Below are 24,018 nucleotides of genomic sequence, written 5' to 3' on the forward strand. Positions count from 1 at the left end.
AGTGCTAGGATTACAGGTGTGAGCCACCGCGCCCGGCCAACAGACATTTTTTTAACCTTCTCTCTGTAAAAAAATTATCACAGGTAGAATGCTTTGACAGATTTAGGAGCAAATGTTTATGTATCTTAAATAACAAAGGATCTTCCAATAAACATTTCTCCACTAAGTGACATTACTCACTGTTACTCCTTCTACTGATAACAACAAAAAGAGTTGGAAGACAGTAGAAAAGAGTAAGCAAAAAATATTATGCTATTAAGTATGAAATGTTCAATTTCCTTAAGTACTAAGTTTGACAGTTGATATCTCTGACATTTCAATTTTACACTTCTTTTATTTTTATTGTGAAGGTGTATCCTCATTCTTTCAAACGCATAGTTTGGCTTGTGATTATCTTTCGAATTTTTTTTTAGAGCAATTTTTGTGGAACCATGGATAAGTCAAAAATTTGTGTCATTTTCGAATATGAGTTCTGTTGTGGAACCAACGCTGCACAGATGGCTAAAAATATCAACCAAGTGTTTGGGAAGGATGTGGCTAATAAATGCACAGTACATGGATGGCTCGAGAAGTTCCATTCTGGTGAGTTTAATCTTGAAAATGAGCCATGTGGGCAACCTGAGACCAAGGTGGATAACGATGACATGAAAGCTGTAGTGGAAGTGAATCCATCTCAACCTATGTGTGAATTAGCAGCAAGGTTTAACGTTACTAGTCCAACAATATTGGACCATTTGAAACAAACAGGCAAGGTAAAAAAGCTGGATAGTTGGGTACCATATGAATTAAATGAGTGTCAAAAGAGAAATCTTGAAGCTTGCCTTTCTTTGCTGTCATGACATAAAGGGGAACCATTTCTACACTGTATTGTTATGTGTGATGAAAAATGGATTCTTTTTGACAGTCACAAACATTCAGCACAATGGCTGGATAAAGATGAAGTGCTGAAACACAGTCCCAAACCAAATATTCATCAAAAAAAGCTAATGGTGTCTGTTTGGGGGTCCAGCACTGGTATTATCCATTATAGCTTCTTGAAACCTGGTCAGTCGATTACAGCGGATGTCTACTGCATCCAATTGGACAAAATGATGAGGATGCTTGCGATTAAGCAGCTGAGACTGGTCAATAGAGACAGGCCTATCCTCTTGCAAGATTAACACTCGACCACATGCTGCACAAACAAAACTGCTCAAATTACAGAGACTGGACTTGGAAACTCTCTTATCATCCACCATATTCACCAGACCTTGCAACAACTGACTACCACTTCTTCCAGGCTTTACATCACTTCTTGCAAGGAAAAATATTCAGTTCTCAAAAAACTGTGGAAAACACCTTTTGCAATTTCATTTGCCACTCACTCTCCAGGCTTCTTTGCTGCTGGCATAAACAAGCTACCACATAGATGGCAAAACTGTGTCAATACTTTAAGCGCATAGTTTGATTATACTGCTTCTTGTTTGAGATATAATAAACTTTTGATTTGAAATCAGGTATTTAATGACCTAATACTTGCTGTGGTAAATTTGGTTATAATTTGATATTAATTTTTAAAAATCTTTCCTTCTAAAATAAAATCAGTCCAGTTAAGGTAAACAACAATTCTAAAATAACTCACTGGTTGGTGGCAATCAAAAAATTATGACAGGTTATTAACGATTAACCTCTCAAAGTAGGTAGAATGCTTTCTCAATAGTAAAAAAAACCAATGTGAAGCTCTCGTGATAGTATAGAATGCTGAGTCTATATGGTTGTTAAAAACACCAGATTCTAAAAACAAACATCCTAGATTAGAATCCCAGCTTTACTACTTACTAGTTACTAGGTAACTTAACCAATTTATGCCTCAGCTTTCTCTGCAAATAATTATATGTACTTTTACTATATATTACGTGTGTATATATGTATATTTAATTACATATAACAATTATATGTACTTGTGAGGTATTTATATCTCTATGTAGATATAACCATATAGATATACATAGCTAGATATACCTTAGAATATATTTTTTTAAAGAGACAGGGTCTCATTCTGTCACCCAGGCTGGAGGGCAGTGGGACAATCATAGCTCACTGTAGCCTAGAACTCCTGGCCCCAAGTGATCCTCCCACCTTAGCTTTCCAAAGTGCTGTGATTACAGATGTGAGTCACTGCACCTGGCCAGAATGATAGTAAGTTTTAGGTAGTAATATTTAGTGCTTTAATATGATGAGACTTTTATGTCTCTAACTACAAAGGTGAATTCATTATAAGATGAGTGATACCTTTTGACTCACTGGATGAGGACTAGGAATTGGTCTTGGGGAAAAATCTTCATCTTCACCACCAGAATCGTGATCATTTACTGTCATTTTCCCAGGAGATAACTTTTGGGAAGACCTAAAGAATAAAAGAGGAGATAAGAAAATCCTTCAGTAATCTGTGTTTGTTCTTGAAATTGAATAAAGTCCTTTAATAGATCACAGTAAAATACTACTGTGATCATTTAATTTGGTATCTGACAACCACAGATTATTTTATTTTTCAGGCCGATGTTAATTGACCAGGAAAGATGGCCCAGTCAGACCCTTGCTTATTAAACTATCCCATTTGCCTGATCATGGCAGGTTCAACCTTATATTGTTAATGTCACAATAAATCAACGGTCACTAGGCACCTTCTGGTTGATCACTTTGATGAATGCAGAAATAATTAGCATTTGCTGTCAAAAAAAATTATAATCTGGCAATAGAGACATGTACTCACTGTACTATACACCATGTTAAGAAGGAAAACCAAATAAGGAATTATATTTTCCTATGTACTTATATCTGTGGTAGCTCTTATTTAATTTTCTTCAAGTGTATTTGCTTTAAAAGTTTTGTTTTGTTTTTTGCCTGTTTGGGTTTCTAGGTAGAGGAGTTGTTTTTATAGTAGTTTATCTGATAGGTCCAGATTTAAAACTACACAGAAGGAAAGAACACAAGGTACTAAACAAAAACGGGATGCTTCTTTCTAAGCAACTTTATTTCTTGACAAATACTTTGTTTTTCTTATATAATAAATCGACTCAAATGAAAACCATGTTAGTGTTGTCACTTCATTAAAATTATCATGCAACTTCCTAGTTAATATGAAGGAATGCACTTAAAGCAAAGACATCTATGGTACATAAAATTTTTAAGTAGTTTCATCAAAAAATTGGAGATTTATTTTAATTACTCATCAAAACCAAATGAATATAATTTTATAAAGCACACATAGTAATAAAAGATCTTTTACCTCTTAACTGAAACATTTTTGGAAGTCTTGTTAAAAAGCTCTGTTTCGGTATTTTGGCTTTCAGCACTCAGTTCAAAATGAATTAGATTTTTGTTAGAAGGTTCAACATTCTGAAATGAAGTAGGACATACTTTGAGATCTGACTTATAGAAAAACACTAGAGAATTCTATTTAGATGAAAAATAGCTCTTGAACACTGGGCGAGGGGGGGCACAGACTTTCGATATCTGTAACTGTAACCTTCTTTTGAAAACTGTCCATTTTCCCTACTACGTAAGTGAAAGTAAAAACTTAGTCATGGTATCATAATGCAGGGATTTAGTAAATACAGTAACTATGAACTGAAGATACAACCTAAAGAATAAAATGATAAATGATATGTGTCTCTCAAATAGAAATAAATTATTAGATCTCAGTTCAGATGATTGTATTTATAATTAAAACATAAAAATCAGATTCATGAACTGATATAACCTATAAATGACCTCAAGTCACAAAATAAGATCTGAGTGGAAACACATGGTTATTTATAGGTATTCAGTATTTTTTTTTTTTTTTTTTTAGACAGAGTCTTGCTTTGTTGCCCAGGCTAGAGTGAGTGCCGTGGCGTCAGCCTAGCTCACAGCAACCTCAAACTCCTGGGCTCAAGCGATCCTTCTGCCTCAGCCTCCCGAGTAGCTGGGACTACAGGTATGCACCACCATGCCCGGCTAATTTTTTCTATATATATTTTAGTTGGCCAGATAATTTCTTTTTATTTTTAGTAGAGACGAGGTCTCGCTCTTGCTCAGGCTGGTCTCGAACTCCTGACCTTGAGCGATCCACCCGCCTTGGCCTCCCAGAGTGCTAGGATTACAGGCGTGAGCCACCGCGCCCGGCCGGTATTCAATATTTTTGTAATAAAAATAAAGAATATACTTTATTATTGGTCTGAGAACTAAACCATTTTATTGAAAAGTAGTCTTCAAATGTTTTTATATAAAGACACTGATAGTTTCAGAGACCTACTTTTCTGTGATCATCACTTAGATGCATTTCTATGTATTTTATTAGGTATAGCAACAATCTACTCTGATTCCTTGGATTATATCATATAAATATTGACCTTTAAGTGTGAAAAACCATTTGTTATTCCCATGTTTTTAAAATAACGCAGTCAGTATAAAGAAAACACTGAGATCACAAAATTAACCCTCAAAGGTATAAAATGATACAACAAATAAACTATTCTTCAAAGATTTTAGAAAAATATGGGCAAATTATTCTGTGGATAACTTCTGATCCCCTATTATAATTCTGAAGACATGGTCTAAGATTTACAAAACAAAAATTAACCACAAATGAATAAAATTGATATTCAGTAAGACTGATTGTAAATAAACAAAGCCTAATAGTTTGAATTACTATTTTAAAGAGTAAAAACCATTAGCTTTAAATTGCCAAAGTGCAACCCTAACCAATCATTAATGTACTAGGTCAAATTATTAATGTAATAGGTAATCAAATCATTAAGGTACCAGGTAATCAAATCACTTACTTTGAAAAGCTGTAATGTTTCCTTGCTGGTTAGTAACTGAAACTTAAGGTCAGGTATCTTGCCATCACAAGGGAGGCATTCATAAAACTCAGGTTCCTTATGTGTCACAGAATAGAGAACTATGATGAAATTTCCAGATTCAGAAAAAACCCTGGACAAAAAAATGCCATTTAATTAAAATTTAAGGAAGATAAAATTATACTCAAAGAACTCCATATGAATCTCCCAATCTAGTTAATAGGTTGATTAAAGAATTCAATTATTGGAAGAAATTTGGGGAGCAAATTTATGCTTACTTTTTAATGTTATTGATTTTTAATTTTTTTATTATTAAATATATATTCCTTGTAAAAATTCCAAATAACGGGAAAGTATGAAAAAGAATATGAAAACCACCCTACTCCACTCTCCAGTTTACTGTATATACTTCCAGAATTTTTCCTTAGGCACATACAAATATTTTATGTAATTCAACAAAAATGGGGCCACACACACTGTTTGCTAATACAATTTCTATATGACAATCTATTTTGTATCATTTTCCATGTCAATATTCTATATTATATCTCAGACCTCCTTATTCTTTTTTATTTTATTTATTTATTTATTTTGAAACAGGGTCTCACTCTATTGCCCAGGGTAGAGAGCAGCAGCATCATCATAGCTCACTGCAACCTCAAACTTCTGGGCTCAAGCTATCCTGCCTCAGCCTCCTGAATAGCTGGACTAGTCACTTTGCCTGGCTAATTTTTTAATTTCTGTAAAGACAGGGTCTCCCAATATTGCTCAGGCTGGTCTTTCTCTTTTTTTTTTGAGACTGAGTCTCACTCTGTTGCCTGGGCTAGAGTGCCGTGGCGTCAGTCTAGCTCACAGCAACCTCAAACTCCTGGGTTTAAGCGATCCTACTGCTTCAGCCTCTTGAGTAGCTGGGATTACAAGCATGCACCATCATGCCCAGCTAATTTTTTCTATATATATTTTTAGTTGGCCAGATAATTTCTTTCTATTTTTAGTAGAGACAGGGTCTCGCTCTTGCTCAGGCTGGTCTCAAACTCCTGACCTCGAGCGATCCTCCCGCCTTGGCCTCCCAGAGTGCTAGGATTACAGGCGTGAGCCACCACGCCCAGCCCTCAGGCTGGTCTTGAACTCCTGGCCTCAAGCAATCCTTTTGCCTTGACCTCCCAAAGTCTGGGATTATAGGTGTGAGCTACCATGCCTAGCCCTTATTCTTCTTTAGTGACTACCCAGTATTTCATTTTGTAGATGTGCCATTCTTGATTCAACTAGACTTTTAAAAATGAATATTTAAATTATTTATAATATTTCACTATTAAGTACTGATAAAATGAACATTAATTTTATTATTCATTAAATGATTCAACAAATATTTGTAAAGTCATTGAGAGTCCTTAAAATATACACTAAAACTATCTATCTAAAAATACTTTTAGTAATTATCTCTGCTATGTAAAATATTGAATGAGAAATAATTTGGGGATATGTTACACTACCAACAAAACAAAGCAGTGGAAGATGAGGAGGCAGAATATCTGCTCTGCTTAATTCCTCTCTCTGGGGTCAAATAAGACTGCTACTCAAAATGCCACAAAGTACCAACCTAAGTTATAACTGTAATTAAGAGTACTGGTATCAGGAGTTTGAGATTGGATGCAGTAAGCTAGGATGCTGTCACTGCACTCTAGCTGGACAACAGAGTGAAACCCTGTCTCAAACAAACAAAAAAAAAACTGGTATCAAAGAAATTGCCTAATGCTTCACACTGAACAAAAATAACAAATAACAAAAAGAGAGCTTCAAAATTAATTTTACAGAACACTTACTATCAATACAAACTTAAAGCATGATCAGTAATTGATAATAAAACTTAATTATACCAAATCATACAAAGCATCAAAAGCTAACATTTAATTTCTTACTGCAAATAAAACTAATTATCTTGCAAAGTTGAACTAAAATGTAAAAAGTAGAACTATAAAAGCATCTGAAGAAAATACAAGAGGTTTTTTATTTCAATAAATATTCCTAGAGTGGGCAAATCCCTTCTAAACAAGACAGAAAAAAGACTGATAAATATGACTGTTGAAAAGTCTGGGAAAAATATTGTTAACCAAAGTTAAATGAAATGACAATCTGGGGGTTGGGGAATCTTTGATATGTCTTACATGTATATTTACAAATATATATTTCTCTATAATATATATTATATATGTGTGTGTATGTATATATATATAAAGAAAGTGAGAGAGAACAAACAAAGCAATATGAAAAAGATGCACAATCCAAGAAAAAAATGGCAAAAGACATGAATAGGCAGTTCCTGGAAGTTCAGGTTATAAAACATTAGAAAAGATCATCTTTCATCTATCAGATTAGCAAAGATCAAAAGTTTAACAATGGCCTTCCACTTACCTCTCTGAACTCCTCTGCTGCTACTGTCCCCTTCCCTCACTCCTCTCTAGCCACACTGGCCTCCTCCTTGCTGTTCCTTCAAGATGCAAGGTTATCTTTCACCAGGGGCCTTTGCACTTAATGTGTCCTGTGCCTGTGGCACTGCCCCCAGACAGCCACATGGTCTACTCCCTCACCTCAAGTCTTTGCCTCCCTGACTACTTATTTAAAATTCCAACTCTCTATCATTCAGACACACAACATCCTCCTCTCTGGCTTTATTTTTCTCCACAGCACCCCTACCTTTTAAAATATCATTTTTGTTTTACTTATTCCATTTACTGCCTATCTCTGCAGGATTTTATTTTGTTTACTACTTATCCGCAATATCGTGAATGTATTGTGGTCCTTAAGAGGTGCTCAATAAATATTTGTTTCACAGTGTTAGTGGGGGGAAAAGAAAACAGACACTCTTATACACTGTTGGAAAGACTATAAATTTGTAGTCTTTTTGCAGGGCAATTTGGCAATATCTACCAAAATTTAAAATTAAATGCTCTTAGGCCCAGAAAAAACACTTTTAGGAATTTATCCTACAAATATACTAGCATATGCACACAAAGATGTATGCATAAGATTGTCAGTCTACCACTGCCTGTAGGACATAAGGACCAGTTTTTAAAATATAATATATATTGTACGCCATTCAGTTGTAAAATATGTATATTAAGTCTGCATATGCCAAGCTGTAATCATCTCTAAGGTATAATGATATAGAGAAAAAAGCAACATGCAGAAAAGAAAGAATGGTATGTTCCCATTTGTAACTTAATTTTTACAGGCAGGGGGAAGGTGACACTTATATTTGTATTAAAGATTTCAGGAAGAAAGCAAAAGACACCATTTAACAGTGATTGCCTCTGAGAATGGGGTCTAAAAAAATGAAGCGTAAGACAGACTTACTTTTATTGTGTATCTTTATGTATGTCTAATTTATTATCATGCACTTATATTATCTTTCCGATAAGAAGTTGCTTTTTATTTTTTTACAAAAAGTTTATTATAGCCACTCAAGGTAGACAAAAACAGACTTTCTCATTTGAATGTAAGAGGCAAATAGTGGTACCATGTATAAAATAAAATTAAATGAGGAACTGAGACTAGAAGTAAAGTTTCCCTAACTATTCATTCCAATGCTTGCTTTAGTGCCAGGTAGAAAATTAAATATGTCATTTTAGTGTACTAGAAGTTGCACTGTGTAACTTAATAAAACACGTGTAAGGTAACAAATTCAAACTCATCTGCAGTCACTTCAGTGAAAGTTAATCTCTTTATCTACAAAATAGGATGCTATAGTGGATGATCTCCAGGGGTTTTTCCACCCCCAAAAGTATTTGTTCTATTACATAAGTAAATTCCTTGATATTTTCAGGTATGCTGCAACCTTATCTTTTTTATCTGGTTTTGTTCTCATTTAATATATAAGGTTTGTTTTTTCTTAATGTACTTATGTATAAGTATTGTAAAAGGTCAAGACATTACGTGGATTTTAAATGAGACCAATAAACTATTAATATGATCAAGGGAAAAGATCAAAATGAAATACTACAGAATAAAATATCACTTGCCTTTCTTGAATGGAAGAACTGAACAGGTATCGCAAGCAGCAAGCCCAAACCTGAGGACTATAGATATGTATAATTCCAGATAGCCAACTAGAAGAAAAAGAAAAAATTAAAAACTACAGTAATTTATAAATTAATATGCTTCAGATTACATTCTTCTCAAGGTAACATGGTAGATCCTTGGCATTTACATTGAAAGACTCACAAATAAGAAATCTACAAACACCAGACCATGCTGATAATTAAGAGGGAGAATATATAATCTATATCTTTATACATACCTATATATATAAATACATATCTAGAAGAGAGAGAGGCAGGGGAGGTTGGAGAGAGAGAGAGAAAAACAAGCATGTACTTCTTTCTCTTTGTCCTCTCCTACCTAAGATGTGGAAGAAGAAATGGTTAATCAAGGTAAAAACAAAATGCTAAAATGAATTAGCCTGGACTGGAAATAGGCTGAATTAGAGAAGACTGAAGTTCGTAGCCTAAAACTACTCTACAGAGTTGCTGAGAGTATTAAACGCTATAACATATTTGGTAGCCTGAAACAGAAGACTCTTAGTAAATATTCACTTAGACATCAAGAACCCATTGACAAAACCAGGAGCATAGCAAATATACAGCAAGTAGATTTCATACTCCAGAGAATATTTGTGCATTCTCATTAACTTTGTACATGTCATTCCCAAGCATGGGTTCTTTTCCCCAACAATCCTCCCTTCTACCATCTAAACAATTAAAGGTCTAGGTCAAGTTTGCCTTCTCTAGGAAAATGCCCTTTAGCTTCTTTTTCTTACAAATACTAATAGTGTTCACTGTATATTCTGTTCAATTCAAAATAAATCATATATTTCATTACTTATACTTCTATGTGTGAATACTTGAATATTTTATCATTTCATTTTGATTATAAATTCCCTGAGAAGGAGCTTTAAAGCTCAATACAGTGTCAACAGAATACTACGTATATGATAAGTGCTCGATAAGTACTGAATGAATATAAATTTCTCAATAGTCTGTCTACCTGTCATTAACCACTAACTATAAAGAGAAAGCCATTAACACTAAAGGGAACTTCTACAAGGTTGCCTGGCAACACATTTTAAATCATGTTATTTTGAGCTCTGGGTTCCTCAAGATGACTTGAGGACAAGGGGTAGTGAGAGAAGCCTGAAGAAACAGGGATCTAAGACTTCAATTTCAACCAGAAAAATTCAATGTTTATCTGTATTATATATTGGAGTTCTTCCTAAGATTCGGCAAAATCTTATTTTAGCTGATTCTATTATTAAAATAAGAAAGCTTGCAACTACTGGACTTTGTGGCTTTATAAGATGATATTCATAGTACATGATACTCATAGTATAAGATATTCATAGTACATGGTTCACATGCATATCATATACATTTGAATACACATTTGGCTGACAAAGTTTTCATAAATAATGCAACACTTACATTCCCACTAATGGTAGAGAATAAACCTTGGGATCAGATTCCAGTAAAAGTAACAATTTGCGTGTTTCATCCATGGTGAGATACCTGAACAGAAGACATTCATGTAAAAATAATTGTTAAGTATGTATTTTTTAATTAAAAGAGATAATCTGAGTACTTAACTATATTTTAGGTAGGAGAGATAATTCAAATGAACATTGTCTCTCACACAAATGCACACAAAGAAAACAGCTCAAAGAGTTTGACTCAGTAAAAGGAAGACTGGTAAAAGACATTAAAGAGATTTAATGTCTTCAAACTTCTATCTATTAAAATGGTAGTTGAAGATTACACATCTTTTAAAAAACATTTTGCTCTACAATTTTATTTACAACTTACTTTAATCAAAAGTGTTAACATTAAGGTAGACAATTTCAGAACCAAATAGGTTTCCCTGGGAGAAGTGAACTTCTTGTTACTGGAAGTGTTTATGCACCCAGGAGATTTGAAAAGTCTGCAACAGCTATGACTTCTCTGAAGTTAACTGAATTAGGGGAGGTATAATCAGCCCTCCATGTACTATATTCCTCCAACCACTGTCAAAGAACTTTGGAACCATCATGATAAGACCCAAAAGAGCACTTTTCCATAAAAGGACATTATACCACATTTATACTTTGTTATTATATTCATTATTGAAGGTAAGTTTTAAGAATATGAAATACCACAGTAGAATTGAGAGTTAATTTTATTATTATGGTTTTTAAATCACAGAAATAAAAACAATGCCATTTATATTGTGATATAAAGTCTTGATAGCACCACTGATGATATATTTTACTGGTATAATGACCATAAAATATAAAGATAACTTATCACGCATTGTGACAAGATTAAGCCCGAGTTGGCATAAGATTTATGTATCAATGATGACATATGTGTTTTAAAAGTTCTCCCCCAGCCTTGCCCACATGATAAATTCCTATTCCTTTCCATGATTTTGCCAGGGAATTTGGACACACCTTCCTACTTTCCCAGCACTGTACATAAATTTCCATTATGGCACATCATGTTTAGATGTTAACATACTGAATGGAAAATAAGTATAGTTTGGTGGTGTATTTTTGTGTTTATATGAGGCACGGTCTTGCTCTGTTACCCAGACTAGAGTGTAGTGGTGCAATCAAAGCTCACTGCAACCTCCAACTCCCAGACTCAAACAATCCTCCAGTTCAGCCTTCCAAGTAGCTGTGACTACAGGTGCATGCCATAATGCCTGGCTACTTTTTAAAGTTTTAATTTTTTTGTAGCAACGGGGTCTCACTATGTTGCCCAGGCTGATCTTGAACTCCTGGCCTCAAGCTATCCTCCCGCCTCGACCTCCCAGAGTGCTCGGATTACAGGCATGAGTCACTGCGCGTGGCCTAACAACTTCATTTTTTACTTTCCCTGATTGTTGATCAAGCTGCCGGGTCTTTGGCATATAAACTGACTGTACAATGATTTCATGTTACATGGATATCCTGAGAATATACTAATGCAACCAATATTTATAATTTTGGATTAATATATCTTTCACTTACCCATATTTATAAGTTCCTTGAACTTGAGAAATATTCAGGTTACTGCCCAAGTTTCTTGCAAGAGCTGTTGGGATAATGGGGATGGGCTTCACAGGTGTGCATTTAAAGCTATTTGCTAGAGTTACTGCTGCCCAATGCAAGTCAAAATCCACATTGTCCAAATTCTCCCTGGAAGTGATATGAGCTCTTAGGGAAAGCAGCTTACCACAGTCCAAGGAATCTTTGCTACATACATGGTGCTGTAGAGCCTGAGGAATCAATATTAAACAATTATTTTAAAACTTGGAAATGTGTCCATATCTCTAAAGTTGATTTTATACTGCTGTATATACACACATAATATCTTGCACTAACAAAATTAAATTAGTTCTGATTTACAACATTTCAGTTCTCATTTCTTCCATGTAACCAAAAGACTGCATGAATAATTATATCAAAGCAAATTAAGATATACTATCCTAAGCTCCATTATACAATTCCAACTTAGATGTCCTAGCAGCACTTCAAATTCTTTTTTTTTGAGACAGGGTCTCACTCTGTTGCCCAGGCTAGAGTGCCATGGCATCAGCCTAGCTCGCAGCAACCTCAAACTCTGGGGCTCAAGTGATCCTCCTGCCTCAGCCTCCCTAGTAGCTGGGACTACAAGGCACGTACTGTCACATCTGGCTAATTTTTCTATTTTTTGTAGAGACTGGGGTCTTGCTCTTACTCAGGCTATGCACTTCAAATTCTTATTGGGGAATGTCACCCCTCTCCCAATAAATATTTACTAGATAGGAAAAAATGGATGTAAACTAATTTTGACTCAGCCTCAGAGAATCTAAAATCCATTCCTTTTTTGTTCCTTTCTTGTTACCCTAAATTGTTAAGTTAGTTCTTCCTATGTATTTGCTTGTGCTCACTGTGTCCTCTCTAGTGTCATGGCTACCACTTACTTCAAGCTAATACATCCCTCTTTCATACACAACCAACTACTGCAGTGGCTACCTTCTCTGACTTCAGTCAGCCTACCCTATCAGATTAACTGTTTCTGATTCAATAGTGTTTCCTCTTTTCAAGAACCTTCAATGACTACATGTCTCATATGACAAAGTTCAAATTCCTTGGCCTGGCAGACAAGGTTCTCTATAATCTGGCCAAACAAATATTACAGTCTGACTGCCCATAAATCTGGCAAAAATCTACACTGTTTAACATTACCCCGAGCACACTTTGAATTTTCCTATCTTGGTCACACTGCATCCTCCTCTGGAATGCTACTCATATCATTTGCCTCAGAAACCATATTAGATTAGATTTTAGGCCCAAAACAATTCAATCAGAAATCACTATGAATACCTCCCAATTATGGGTTTATTAAAATACAGCATACTAAACATAGTTTGATTGTTGGGTTGAATTAAGAATAATCAATGAGGTCAGGTGTGGCGGCTCACACCTGTAATCCTAGCACTCTGGGAAGCTAAGGCAGGAGGACTCTTCGAGCTCAGAGGTTAGACACCAGCCTGAGCAAGAGCGAGACCCCGTCTCTACTAAAAAAAAAATAGAAAAAGTTAGCTGGACGTTGTGGCATGCACCTGTAGTCCCAGTCACAGGGAAGGTTGAGGCAAGAGGATCACTTGAGCACAGGAATTTGAGGTTGCAGTGAGCCCCGATGACATCACTGCACTCCATCCAGGGCAACAGAGTGAGACTCTGTCTCAAAAAAAAAAAAAAAGGCAATAATGACACACATATTAATTTTTTGCAAGCATATATATTCAGGTAGGCTGAGCATGGTGGCTCATGCCTGTAACCCCAGCCACTGGGAAGGCTGAGGCAGGAAGATCGCTTGAGCCCAGGACTTTGAGGTTGCTGTGAGCTAGGCTGATGCCACGGCACTCTAGCCTGGGCAACAAAGCAAGTCACTGTCTTGGAAAAAAAAAAAAAAAAAGAATAATCAAGGTATCTCACCTTAAAAGTTGAACTGAAGTCATCTGCATTGTAAACTATCACTTCTCTTGAACAAAGTCCCTGAGTTTGAACTTTGCATGGAATCAAAAAGTCCCCAGGAAGAGAAGCAGTAGGGGTTAATTCTAAGCATTCGGGTACTTCTCGTACTTCTCGACCCGGATCAAAGCGATCTACTGTCAGTGTCACACCTTCTTCATCTGAAGAACAAAAAGTAACAGCTAATATAGCATGCTGATTAAAAACATGAAATCAAGCAAGACTAGATTATAGCAAAGCACTTTGTTCATACCAATAGTATAGCAAACTCTTACTTTAAAAAATGACTTGCTTACATCTTCTTCTACTTGACTAGATTGTGAAGTTTGTAATAGTTTTACTCATCTTCACATCCTTGGTGCACAGCAAATAAAATTAGCACAAAGCACATATAATAGTTGGCTGAATCAATAAATATAAATTCTTTTATGGTCATACAAGTAATTTTTTAAAGTATATTACCTTCGTCCACTGTGAGAGAACCAAGTAAAAAGCATGGCAAATTTTTTCTATTCTGTTTAGCATGACGATAAGCAAGTCGAATGGTCTTTTCGGTCACCACAAGCTTTGGATTTCTGAAAAATAACAAAAATCTTTTATAAATGTGATGGAGCTGATATCCTAACCCCCCCCCCCTCACCATAAACTGCTACTTAAAATATAACAGATATCTTTTAAAAGATCATTGTCAAGAAATCCCAGGGTCAAAGGCAGGAGATAGGGAGGTCCACTTGGAAACTTGAACAATAAGCACACGTCAAAGCTACAGTTGTTCTCCAAGCATTTACTTAACTTTATGAAACTGAGCAAAAATTGACAAACTATGAGGCCGGTCTCTTGTTTTTGTAAATAAAGTTTGATTGAAACAGTCACATCCATTTGTTTACATATGGTCTATGGACTTTAGATAATAATATAGTAGGAAAGTTTACAGCAATAAGTGCCTATATCAAAAAAGTGGAAAAGTTACAAATAAACAACCTAATGATGTATCTTAAAGAATCAGAAAAACAAGAACAAACCAAATCTAAAATCAGAAGAAAATAAAGAGTAAAGATCAGAGCAGAAATAAATGAAACTGAAACCAAAATATCCAACAAAAGATCAACAAAAGTTTTTTTAAAAGGTAAATAAAATTGACACACTTTAATCAAACTAAGAAAAAAAAGAGAGAAGACCATATTAAGAAAAATCAGAGATGAAAAAGGAGACATTACAACTGATACTGCAGAAATCCAAAGGATCATTAGAGACTACCACGAGCAACTATATGACAATAAAGTGGAAAACCTAAAAGAAACGGATAAATTCCTAGTCACATACAACCTACCAAGATTGAACCAGGAAGAAATCCAAAACCTGAATATACCAATAAGAAACGAGATAGAAGCAAAAACGAAGTCTCCCATCAAAGAGAAGTCCAGGACCCAAAGGCTTCACTGCTGAATTCTACCAAGAAGAACTAATATGAACCCTACTTAAACTATTTTAAAAAATCATGGAGGAGGGAATATGCCTACACTCATTCTATCAGGCTTGTATCACCCCGATACCAAAATCAGACAAAGACACAACAAAAAAAGAAAACTATAGGCAAATATCTCTGATGAACATAGACACAAAAATCTTCAACAAAATACTACCAAATTGAATTCAACAACACATTAAAAAGATTATTCATCGTGATCAAGTGGGATTCATCCCAGGGATGCAAGGATAGTTCAACATATGCAAATCAATCAATGTGATACATCATATCAACAGAATGAATGACAAAAACCATATGATCATTTCAATTGATGCTGAAAAAGCATTATATAAAATTCAACATCACTTCATGATAAAAACTCTCAAAAAACTGGGTACAGAAGGAACTTACCTCAACACGATAAAAGCCATCAGCTAGTATCATGATACCACATGATGCCACATGATGCCACAGCTAGTATGCTCAATGGGCAAAAACTAAAAACCTTTCCTGTAAGATCCGCTGGAACAAGACAAGGATGCTCACTTTCACCACTGTTATTCAACATGGTACTGGAAATTCTAGCTAAAGCAATCAGATAAGAAAAAGAAAGAAGGGTCATCCAGATTGAAAAGGAAGAAGTCAAATTATCCTTGTTTGCAGATGGTACAGTCTTATAACTAGAGAAACCAAAAGACTCCACAAAAAAACTATTAGAACTGATAAACAAATTCAGTAAAGTTGCAGGACACAAAATCAACATACCAAATGGTAGCATTTCTATATGCCAAAAATAAACAATCTGAAAAAGAAACCAAGAAAGCAATCCCATTTACAATAGCTACAAATAAAATACCTAGTAATAAACTTAACCGAAGAAGTAAAAGAGCTCTATAATGAAAACTATAAAACACTGATGAAAGTAATTGAAGAGGACACAAAAAACATGGAAAGATTTTCCATGCTCATGGATTGGAAGAATCAATATTGTTAAAATGCCAATACCACCCAAAGCAATCTACAGATTCAACATAATCCCCTTCAAAATACCCATGACATTCTGCACAGAAATAAAAATAAAATAATCCTAAACTTTATGTGGAACCACAAAAGACCCAGGATAGCCAAAGCCACCCTAAGCAAAAAGAACAAAACTGGAGGAATCACATTACCTGACTTCACATTGTACTACAGAGCTGTGATAATGAAAACAGCATGGTACTGGCATAAAAACAGACACATAGACCAATAGAACAGAATAGAGAACCCAGAAACAAATCCACACATCTACAGTGAACTTATCTTCAACAAAGGTACCAAGAACATACAGTGGGGAAAGCATAGTCTCTTCAATAAATGATGCTGGGAAAACTGGATATCTATATGCAGAAGAATGAAACTATACCCTTAATTCTTGCCATATACAAAAATCAAATCAAAATGGATTAAAGACTTAAATCTAAGACCTGAAACTATGAAATTACTAAAAGAAAACATTGACGAAATACTTCAGGACATTGGTCTGGGCAAGGATTTCTTGAATATTACCCCCAAAGCATAGGCGACCAAAGCACAATTGGACAAATGTACAAATGGGATCACATCAAGCTAAAAAGCTTCTGTACAGCAAAGGAAATAATTAACAAAGTGAAGAGACAACCCAGAGAATGGGAGAAAATATTTACAAACTACCCATCTGACAAGGATGTATGGGATATATAAGGAGCTTCACCTTAATAGGAAAAAAATCAAATAATCCAATTAAAAAATAGGCAAAGGATCTGAATAGGCATTTCTCAAAAGAAAACATACAAATGGCCAACAGTTACTTGAAAAAATGCTCAACATTATTGGTCATCAGAGAAATGCACATCAAAACTACAATGAGATATCATCGCACCTCAGTTGAAATGGCATCAAAAAGACAGGCAATAATGAATGCTGGCAAGGATATGGAGAAAGGGGAACCCTGGTACACTGTTGGTGGGAATGTAAATTAATGCAACCACTATGGAGAAGAGTATGGAGATTCCTCAAAAAGCTGAAAACAGAACTACCATATGACCCAGCAATCCCACTGCTGGGTACATATCCAAAGGAGGGGAATTCAGTATATAGAAAAGATCTCCACTCCCATGTTTATTGTAGCACTATTCACAAGAGCCAAGATATGGAATCAACCTAAGTGCCCATTAACGGGTGAATGGATAAAGAAATTGTGGCACATATACACAATGGAGTATTATATAGCCACCAAAAAAGAATGAAATCCTACCATTTGCAACATGTATGTAACCAGAGAACATTATGTTAAGTGAAATAAGCCAAGCACAGAAAGACTAATCTCACATGTTCTCACTCATATTTAGGAGCTAAATATTAAAAACAATTATCTCATGGAGACAGAGAGTAGAATGATGGTTATCAGAGGCTGGGAAGGGTAGTGGCAGCGGTGTGGGGGGTAAAGTGGGCATGCAAAAATATAGTTAGATAATGAGATAGAATGAACAATATTTCATGGCAAAACAAAGTGACCATAATCAACAGTAAGTTAGGATATACTTTAAAATAACTAGAAGAGTGGAACTAGAATGTTCCTAACACAAAGAAATGATAAATGCCTGAGGTGATGGATACCACAATTACCCTGATTTGATTAATTCACACTGTATGCCTGTATAAAAACATCACCTGTACCCTATAAAGATATATAATTATTATCTACCCATAATAATTAAAAACAAAACAAAACAAAACAAAAATTACAGTAATCTCCCTTTACCTTTAGGTGATATGGTCCAAGACCCCAGTGGATACCTGAAACTGTGGACAGCACCCAACCCTATATATATTATGTTTTTTCCTATATATAGATATCTATGATAAAGTTTAATTTATAAATTAAGCACAGTTAAGAAAAAGAAAAACAAATTAGGCCCAATAAGAGATTAATAATAGCTAATAATAAAACAGAACAATTAAAATAACATAGTGTAACAAATGTTATGTGAATGTTGTGTGTGTCTCTCTCTCAAATTATCTTTTTGTTTTAAGAGATGGGGTCCGACTATGTTCCCTAGGCTGGACTTCTGGGCTCAAGTAATCCTTCTGCCCCAGCCCCCCATGTAGCTAGGACTAAGGTGCGATCCAGCTCAAAATATCTTATTATATTGTACTGCAGGTAACTGAAACCACAAAAAGTGAAACCAGGTATAACGGGGTACTACTGTATTGAATACAGAATATAAATGTGTGATTAAAATGTTTAAAGAAATATAAGAGGAAAACCAAAATAAGAGCAAGGAAAAATAAACTATGAAAAAAGACCAGGCAAATTTTAAAAAGAACCACACAGAACTTGCAGAAATAAAAAACATAATCAATTAAAAATCCATTGGATTATATAATCAACTGGGGATAGGTACATGAATGTTTATTATTATTCTATAAACTACATATATATTACAAACATTTTTGCATATTTACAGTATACTACATTTTAAAAACCTAAATGATAAATAAAAGAGTATAATTGGAATGTTTCTAACACAAAGAAATGATAAATGCCTGAGGTGATGGATACCCCAATTACCCTGATTTGATTAATCTATAATGTATGCCTGTATCAAAACATCACATGAGCCTGAGAAAGAGCGAGACCCTATCTCTACAAAAAATAGAAAAATCGGCCGGGCTTGGTGGCTCACGCCTATAATCCTAGTACTCTGGGAGGCCAAGATGGGAGGATTGCTGGAGATCAGGAGTTCGAGACCAGCCTGAGCAAGAGCAAGACCCCATCTCTACTAAAAATAGAAGGAAATTAACTGGACAACTAAAAATATATAGAAAAAATTAGCCGGGCATGGTGGCGCATGCCTGTAGTCCCAGCTACTCGGGAGTCTGAGGCAGGAGCATCACTTGAACCCAGAAGTTTGAAGTTGCAGTGAGCTCTGATAACACCAGTGTACTCTAGCCAGGGCGACACAGCAAGACTCTGTCTCAAAAAAAAAAAAAAAAAAAAAATTCACATGTACCCTATAAATATATACAACTACTATGTACCCACCATTAAAAATTTAAAAAAAAAAAAAAAAAAACCTAAATGGACAGGTTACATGGCAGTTAAACATAGCTAATGTGAAAACTGATAAAGATGAAAAACAAAGGAAATTACTCAAAATGTAGTACAGAAAGAAAACAATAGAAAATACAAAAGATAGGCTAAGAGACATAGAAAAAAGAATGAACAGGTTTAACAAACATTTAATTAAACTTCCATAAGACCCTCCTTGTTTTTGTAAATGGTACCATCCTTCTCTGTCAACTAGTTTAGGATTTGAATACTTTTTGACTTATATCTTTCCTTTCAAGTCCTTTATTTCCTCAATCATCAAATACTATACACTGTTTCTTCAGAACACTTTGTTTCATTCTTTCCTCTTGATTTGAATGCTGCTACACTGCTCTGGGAAGTCCTTACATACCATTTATTAAACACTTTCTATTCTAGGCATTCTGTCAACTGGTTTACAGAGTCTGTCTTATTTAATCCTTACAAGAGTACTATGAAACAGGTTTGATAGCTATTTTATAAATAAGGAAATGATCCCTGGTTACTTTACTGAGGTCCCATAAATAAGAAATGGTAGAAGGAGGATTTGACCCTCTAGGCAGTCTGACTCCATTATAGCACCTTAAACCACTACAGCATACATGTATGTGATTACAGAAGAGCATCTCACAGCTAGGCTGACTCTAGGCTCTCCCCACTATAATCTATCATTAGAATACTGCTTTTAACAAGTAACTTTCTTATATGCAAAATCTCAAGGATCTATCTTCTATTAATTTAAGCCAAAACTTCTATATCTTTCTTTCAAGGTCCTGGACATAACCATAATATTCTACTAATATAATCCTTCTAATATGATCCACTCAAAATCAGTTCAGTTTTCTCAATGTTCTACAAAGATACCATGCTGGCACATGATGAAAAACACTTTCAGTTTTTACTATATTTTGTCTCTTTTGAATTCCTACAATACTCAGAACTTTAAATTTGCAGAATATTTTAACTGTGAAATTAAGATTATTTCTCAAAAGCATGAAGAACAGATTTAAGAAGCAGAGGGAGTATTTTGCCTGAAGGGAGCTTCTGAATGGGTAAGTAAAGAAAAATGAATAATTGGCCATAGTAATCTACTTTGCCTTACCTATCCTTTTATGACTCCTGTTTATATTGGTTTGATATGAAAAAAGAAATATCTTATACCTGTAGTAATTGAGATGTAAGTAGATGAAATCTCCAATTGGCATTGGGTTCCAAAGTGCACATTTTGATGGAGGAAAGTGGAAAGGTACCATCCTGGTTGAAGGAAACCTTTAAAATAAATAATTTCAAATTAAAGCACAAGGAATAGCAAACGTGGTAAAAATTTTGTAAGAAACAACTATCTTTAAATGATGGTATTTTTCAGATTACTTTTGTAATTTTAAAAGTGTCAAAAATATTTTTTTAAAAAAGTTAAAAAAGAAAAGAAAACTCACTTGTAACTCTAATAATCAGGTGAATAAGCACTCAAAATTTGGGTATGGCTTTTCTGTCCTTTTTTCCTATGCATATATAAATTTACACAAGCTTTTGTGACTACACATAAGCTTTAAAAAAAAGAACTAGATAACTGATCCTATAAAATCCACTTTAAATAACAGAAAAACCGAGTATAAACCATCAATTTACATTTAAATTTAAAATTAAAATCTGTCTTCCTGCACTAATTTCTAGATAATTGGTAGATAATATACAATAGTTATAAAAAACACAAAAACTTAATAGATCTAAATTATTTCCCAGTGTTTCCAAATTTGGTATTTGGGGCCCTATTGTACAAGTTTAATTACTGAAGCATCAAAAGGACATTTATAATAAATAATTCCTCAACAAAGATCCCAAGGGCAATGTGAAGCAAGGTTTCAATGTTAAGTCATATAAGGTAACAATCATAAAGTTTTCATTTTACATAAGTGTATAACATGAGAAAACCACAATAAGAAAAATGACAACGGAAAGGAAAAATCAGGCAGAAAATATCATCCAAAGTCACATATAATTGAAGCAAAACAACTCTCACAGTTGCACTAAACTCTCACAAATGCACTAAAAGAGTGCATTTGCACGATGGTACACTATTAAATAGTTAAACTGAAAGAATATTTATCATATACTAAGAATACTTTGTTTTAGATCTTCCTTTCATGCATCATCTGAAGAAGCTTCTCAACTAAACTACTAGGCCCAGTTTATTATCATGTTCCTTTTGCCTTCCACACACTAGGCATCCGACTGGCACTTTACATATGTAATATTTTTTGCTAAAACATTCCAGAAACACTTCATTATCCATTTTATTAATAACAAACTGTAAGTTTCCTAACTCAGTACAGCGATTAAGTAGCAGAGCTGAGATTTGAATCTAAGTGCAACTGATTTCAAAACTCTTATTTTTAGAAGCTGAATTGTGTACCAGTTTAGAGCTTGGGTTCATATCTGGCTCCACCACATTCCTGCTGTGTGTTTTTAAATCCTTATCTACTGTCCGTCAATACATGAGTGCACTAATAAAATGTGGTATATGTATACCACAGAGTACTACTCAGACATAAAAAAATGTAAATAATAATAGTACCCATCTCATAGGTTTGTTGTGAGAATTAAATAAGAATAATGCATTCCTAGTGCTTAGTACAGCACCTGGCACATAGCAAGACTTAAACAAATACTGTTATTAGTTTTTTTCTTAACCTGGAGCATATAGGTAGATCTTGCAGCAGGGGAGACATAAACTGAAACTTGTACCTCAAAACTGGGTACAAAATTTTGCATAAGTATATTTAAGTGCTTGTTCTTAGGGAGTAAGATTCACAGCTCTTTGAATATCATATATTCAAAGGGGTGTGTAAACCACTCCCCACACATACACTAATCAGAACTGCCATGCCAACCCCTAGAGATTACTGAAAACCAGAGGTCACTAAATGAGCCAAAGAACCTAGAGTTGAATATGCCAGGAATAACCAGTGTAAATCATATGAGTTTTTACCTCACCTAGAATGTAAGGAATGAATTTGACTTCATAGTCAATCTGATAATAAAATTAAAAAGAGAATATACTGAACTTGTTACACAACTATACCTTTCCAAGAATAGAAGTTAACAACTTTTCAAAGAATAAAATGCAATGGGGTAGAACAGAAGGGCCAAAATTAAAGCAAAAGTAACGCGATAGCCCCCTTGAGTCATGTTTTCCATAGTCTTCATCAGGAACATCTGGTACAAAGAAAGACAATACAAAGAAAAAAAGGTATCCCATGGATGCAATTCTAGTTTGGAATTAAAAAAAATTCACAAGTCAGCATTAATTGTTTTTCCCTAGGGGAAAAAGAGCAATAAATGATCCAAAGAGCCAAATAACATGAGCCAATTTGCCTAGTCCTCAAAGTAATGACAGACAGAAAATTAGGAGACAGATGGCAAGCTCCTCCTTCCTGCTCCACATGAGTGCAAAAGACTTAGGACATTTCAGGAAACTTGGTATACCCATTTGTGAAATCATTCCCATTAAGAGATTAGCATCTTGAGGAGGGAAGGAAGCCAACCACTCCCACTTGTCTAGGATGTAAATAAACACCTACGTAAATTTTAGCCTCAGGTACTATTTCCCATCAATAAAAAGATCTTCTAGGCCGGGCGCGGTGGCTCACGCCTGTAATCCTAGCACTCTGGGAGGCCGAGGCGGGTGGATCGCTCGAGGTCAGGAGTTCAAGACCAGCCTGAGCAAGAGTGAGACCCCGTCTCTACTAAAAATAGAAAGAAATTACATGGACAACTAAAATATATATATACAAAAAATTAGCCGGGCATGGTGGCGCATGCCTGTAGTCCCAGCTACTCGGGAGGCTGAGGCAGTAGGATCGCTTAAGCCCAGGAGTTTGAGGTTGCTGTGAGCTAGGCTGACGCCACGGCACTCACTCTAGCCTGGGCAACAGAGTGAGACTCTGTCTCAAAAAAAAAAAAAAAAAAAAAAAAGATCTTCTACATAACTAAAATAAATGAAGGAGGAAATGGAACTAATACTTACTGAGTGTCTACTATGTACCAGACCTTTTAGTTTAGTTAACTTTCTTAACTGTTCACAGTAATCTTCTGTTAGAGAGATTAACATCCCCATTTTAAAGATGAGGAAATGAGGCTTAGTTAACTTGATCAAAGTCACCCACCTAACAAGTGGTAGAATTGGGATATATGGACTCAGATTTTCATGATTCTAAAGATTATGTTCTTCCTTCTCTTCCAACCTACATTCCCAAGTTATATGAACATCCGTAAAAAAACATTTTGTAAAAATATTTCTATACCTGGTATTCATCTGGGGCCTTGGAAGAGGATATATAGGCTCCATGATATTTGGTGAATGATTTAACTTCAAATCCTCAGTATCCTAAAGAAGTAAAGAGAATATTACTAATGAATAAAAACAAGGAATAAGAAAATGATAACCACATATTATCAAAATTATGAGCAAAATTAGGTTCCTTATATGAAGTGTGACTATAGATGAATGATAAATGCTTGTAGATTTTGCTGATCACTTTTATACTCTAAAGTCCTTCTGCCTATAAATTACTGTTAATATTTATTC

At 34.9% G+C, this 24,018-nt stretch overlaps 1 protein-coding gene across 4 annotated transcripts in view; it reads right to left on the reverse strand.

Moving 5' to 3' along the window:
* Positions 1-23,778, reverse strand: part of STIL (STIL centriolar assembly protein) — a 55,594-nt gene extending 31,816 nt beyond the window's left edge. For 2 of the 4 annotated variants that reach the window (XM_069477894.1, XM_069477893.1), the window contains exons 1-11: positions 23,735-23,778; positions 20,592-20,699; positions 14,314-14,426; positions 13,816-14,012; positions 12,068-12,110; positions 11,863-11,926; positions 10,301-10,384; positions 8,843-8,929; positions 4,806-4,956; positions 3,269-3,378; positions 2,272-2,386 (exon numbers count right to left, since the gene is read on the reverse strand). In XM_069477894.1, coding sequence (XP_069333995.1) covers positions 2,272-2,386; positions 3,269-3,378; positions 4,806-4,956; positions 8,843-8,929; positions 10,301-10,384; positions 11,863-11,926; positions 12,068-12,110; positions 13,816-14,012; positions 14,314-14,426; positions 20,592-20,699; positions 23,735-23,778 — 1,116 coding nt within the window. Of the gene's footprint in view, positions 1-2,271; positions 2,387-3,268; positions 3,379-4,805; positions 4,957-8,842; positions 8,930-10,300; positions 10,385-11,862; positions 12,111-13,815; positions 14,013-14,313; positions 14,427-20,591; positions 20,700-23,734 lie in introns of all 4 variants that reach the window. The other 2 variants (XM_069477892.1, XM_069477891.1) reach the window with 1 other exon arrangement.
* Between the last annotated feature and the right edge of the window lie 240 nt (positions 23,779-24,018).

This window comes from Eulemur rufifrons, chromosome 8, assembly GCF_041146395.1.
Source record: "Eulemur rufifrons isolate Redbay chromosome 8, OSU_ERuf_1, whole genome shotgun sequence".
Classification (NCBI taxonomy): Eukaryota; Metazoa; Chordata; class Mammalia; order Primates; family Lemuridae; genus Eulemur; species Eulemur rufifrons.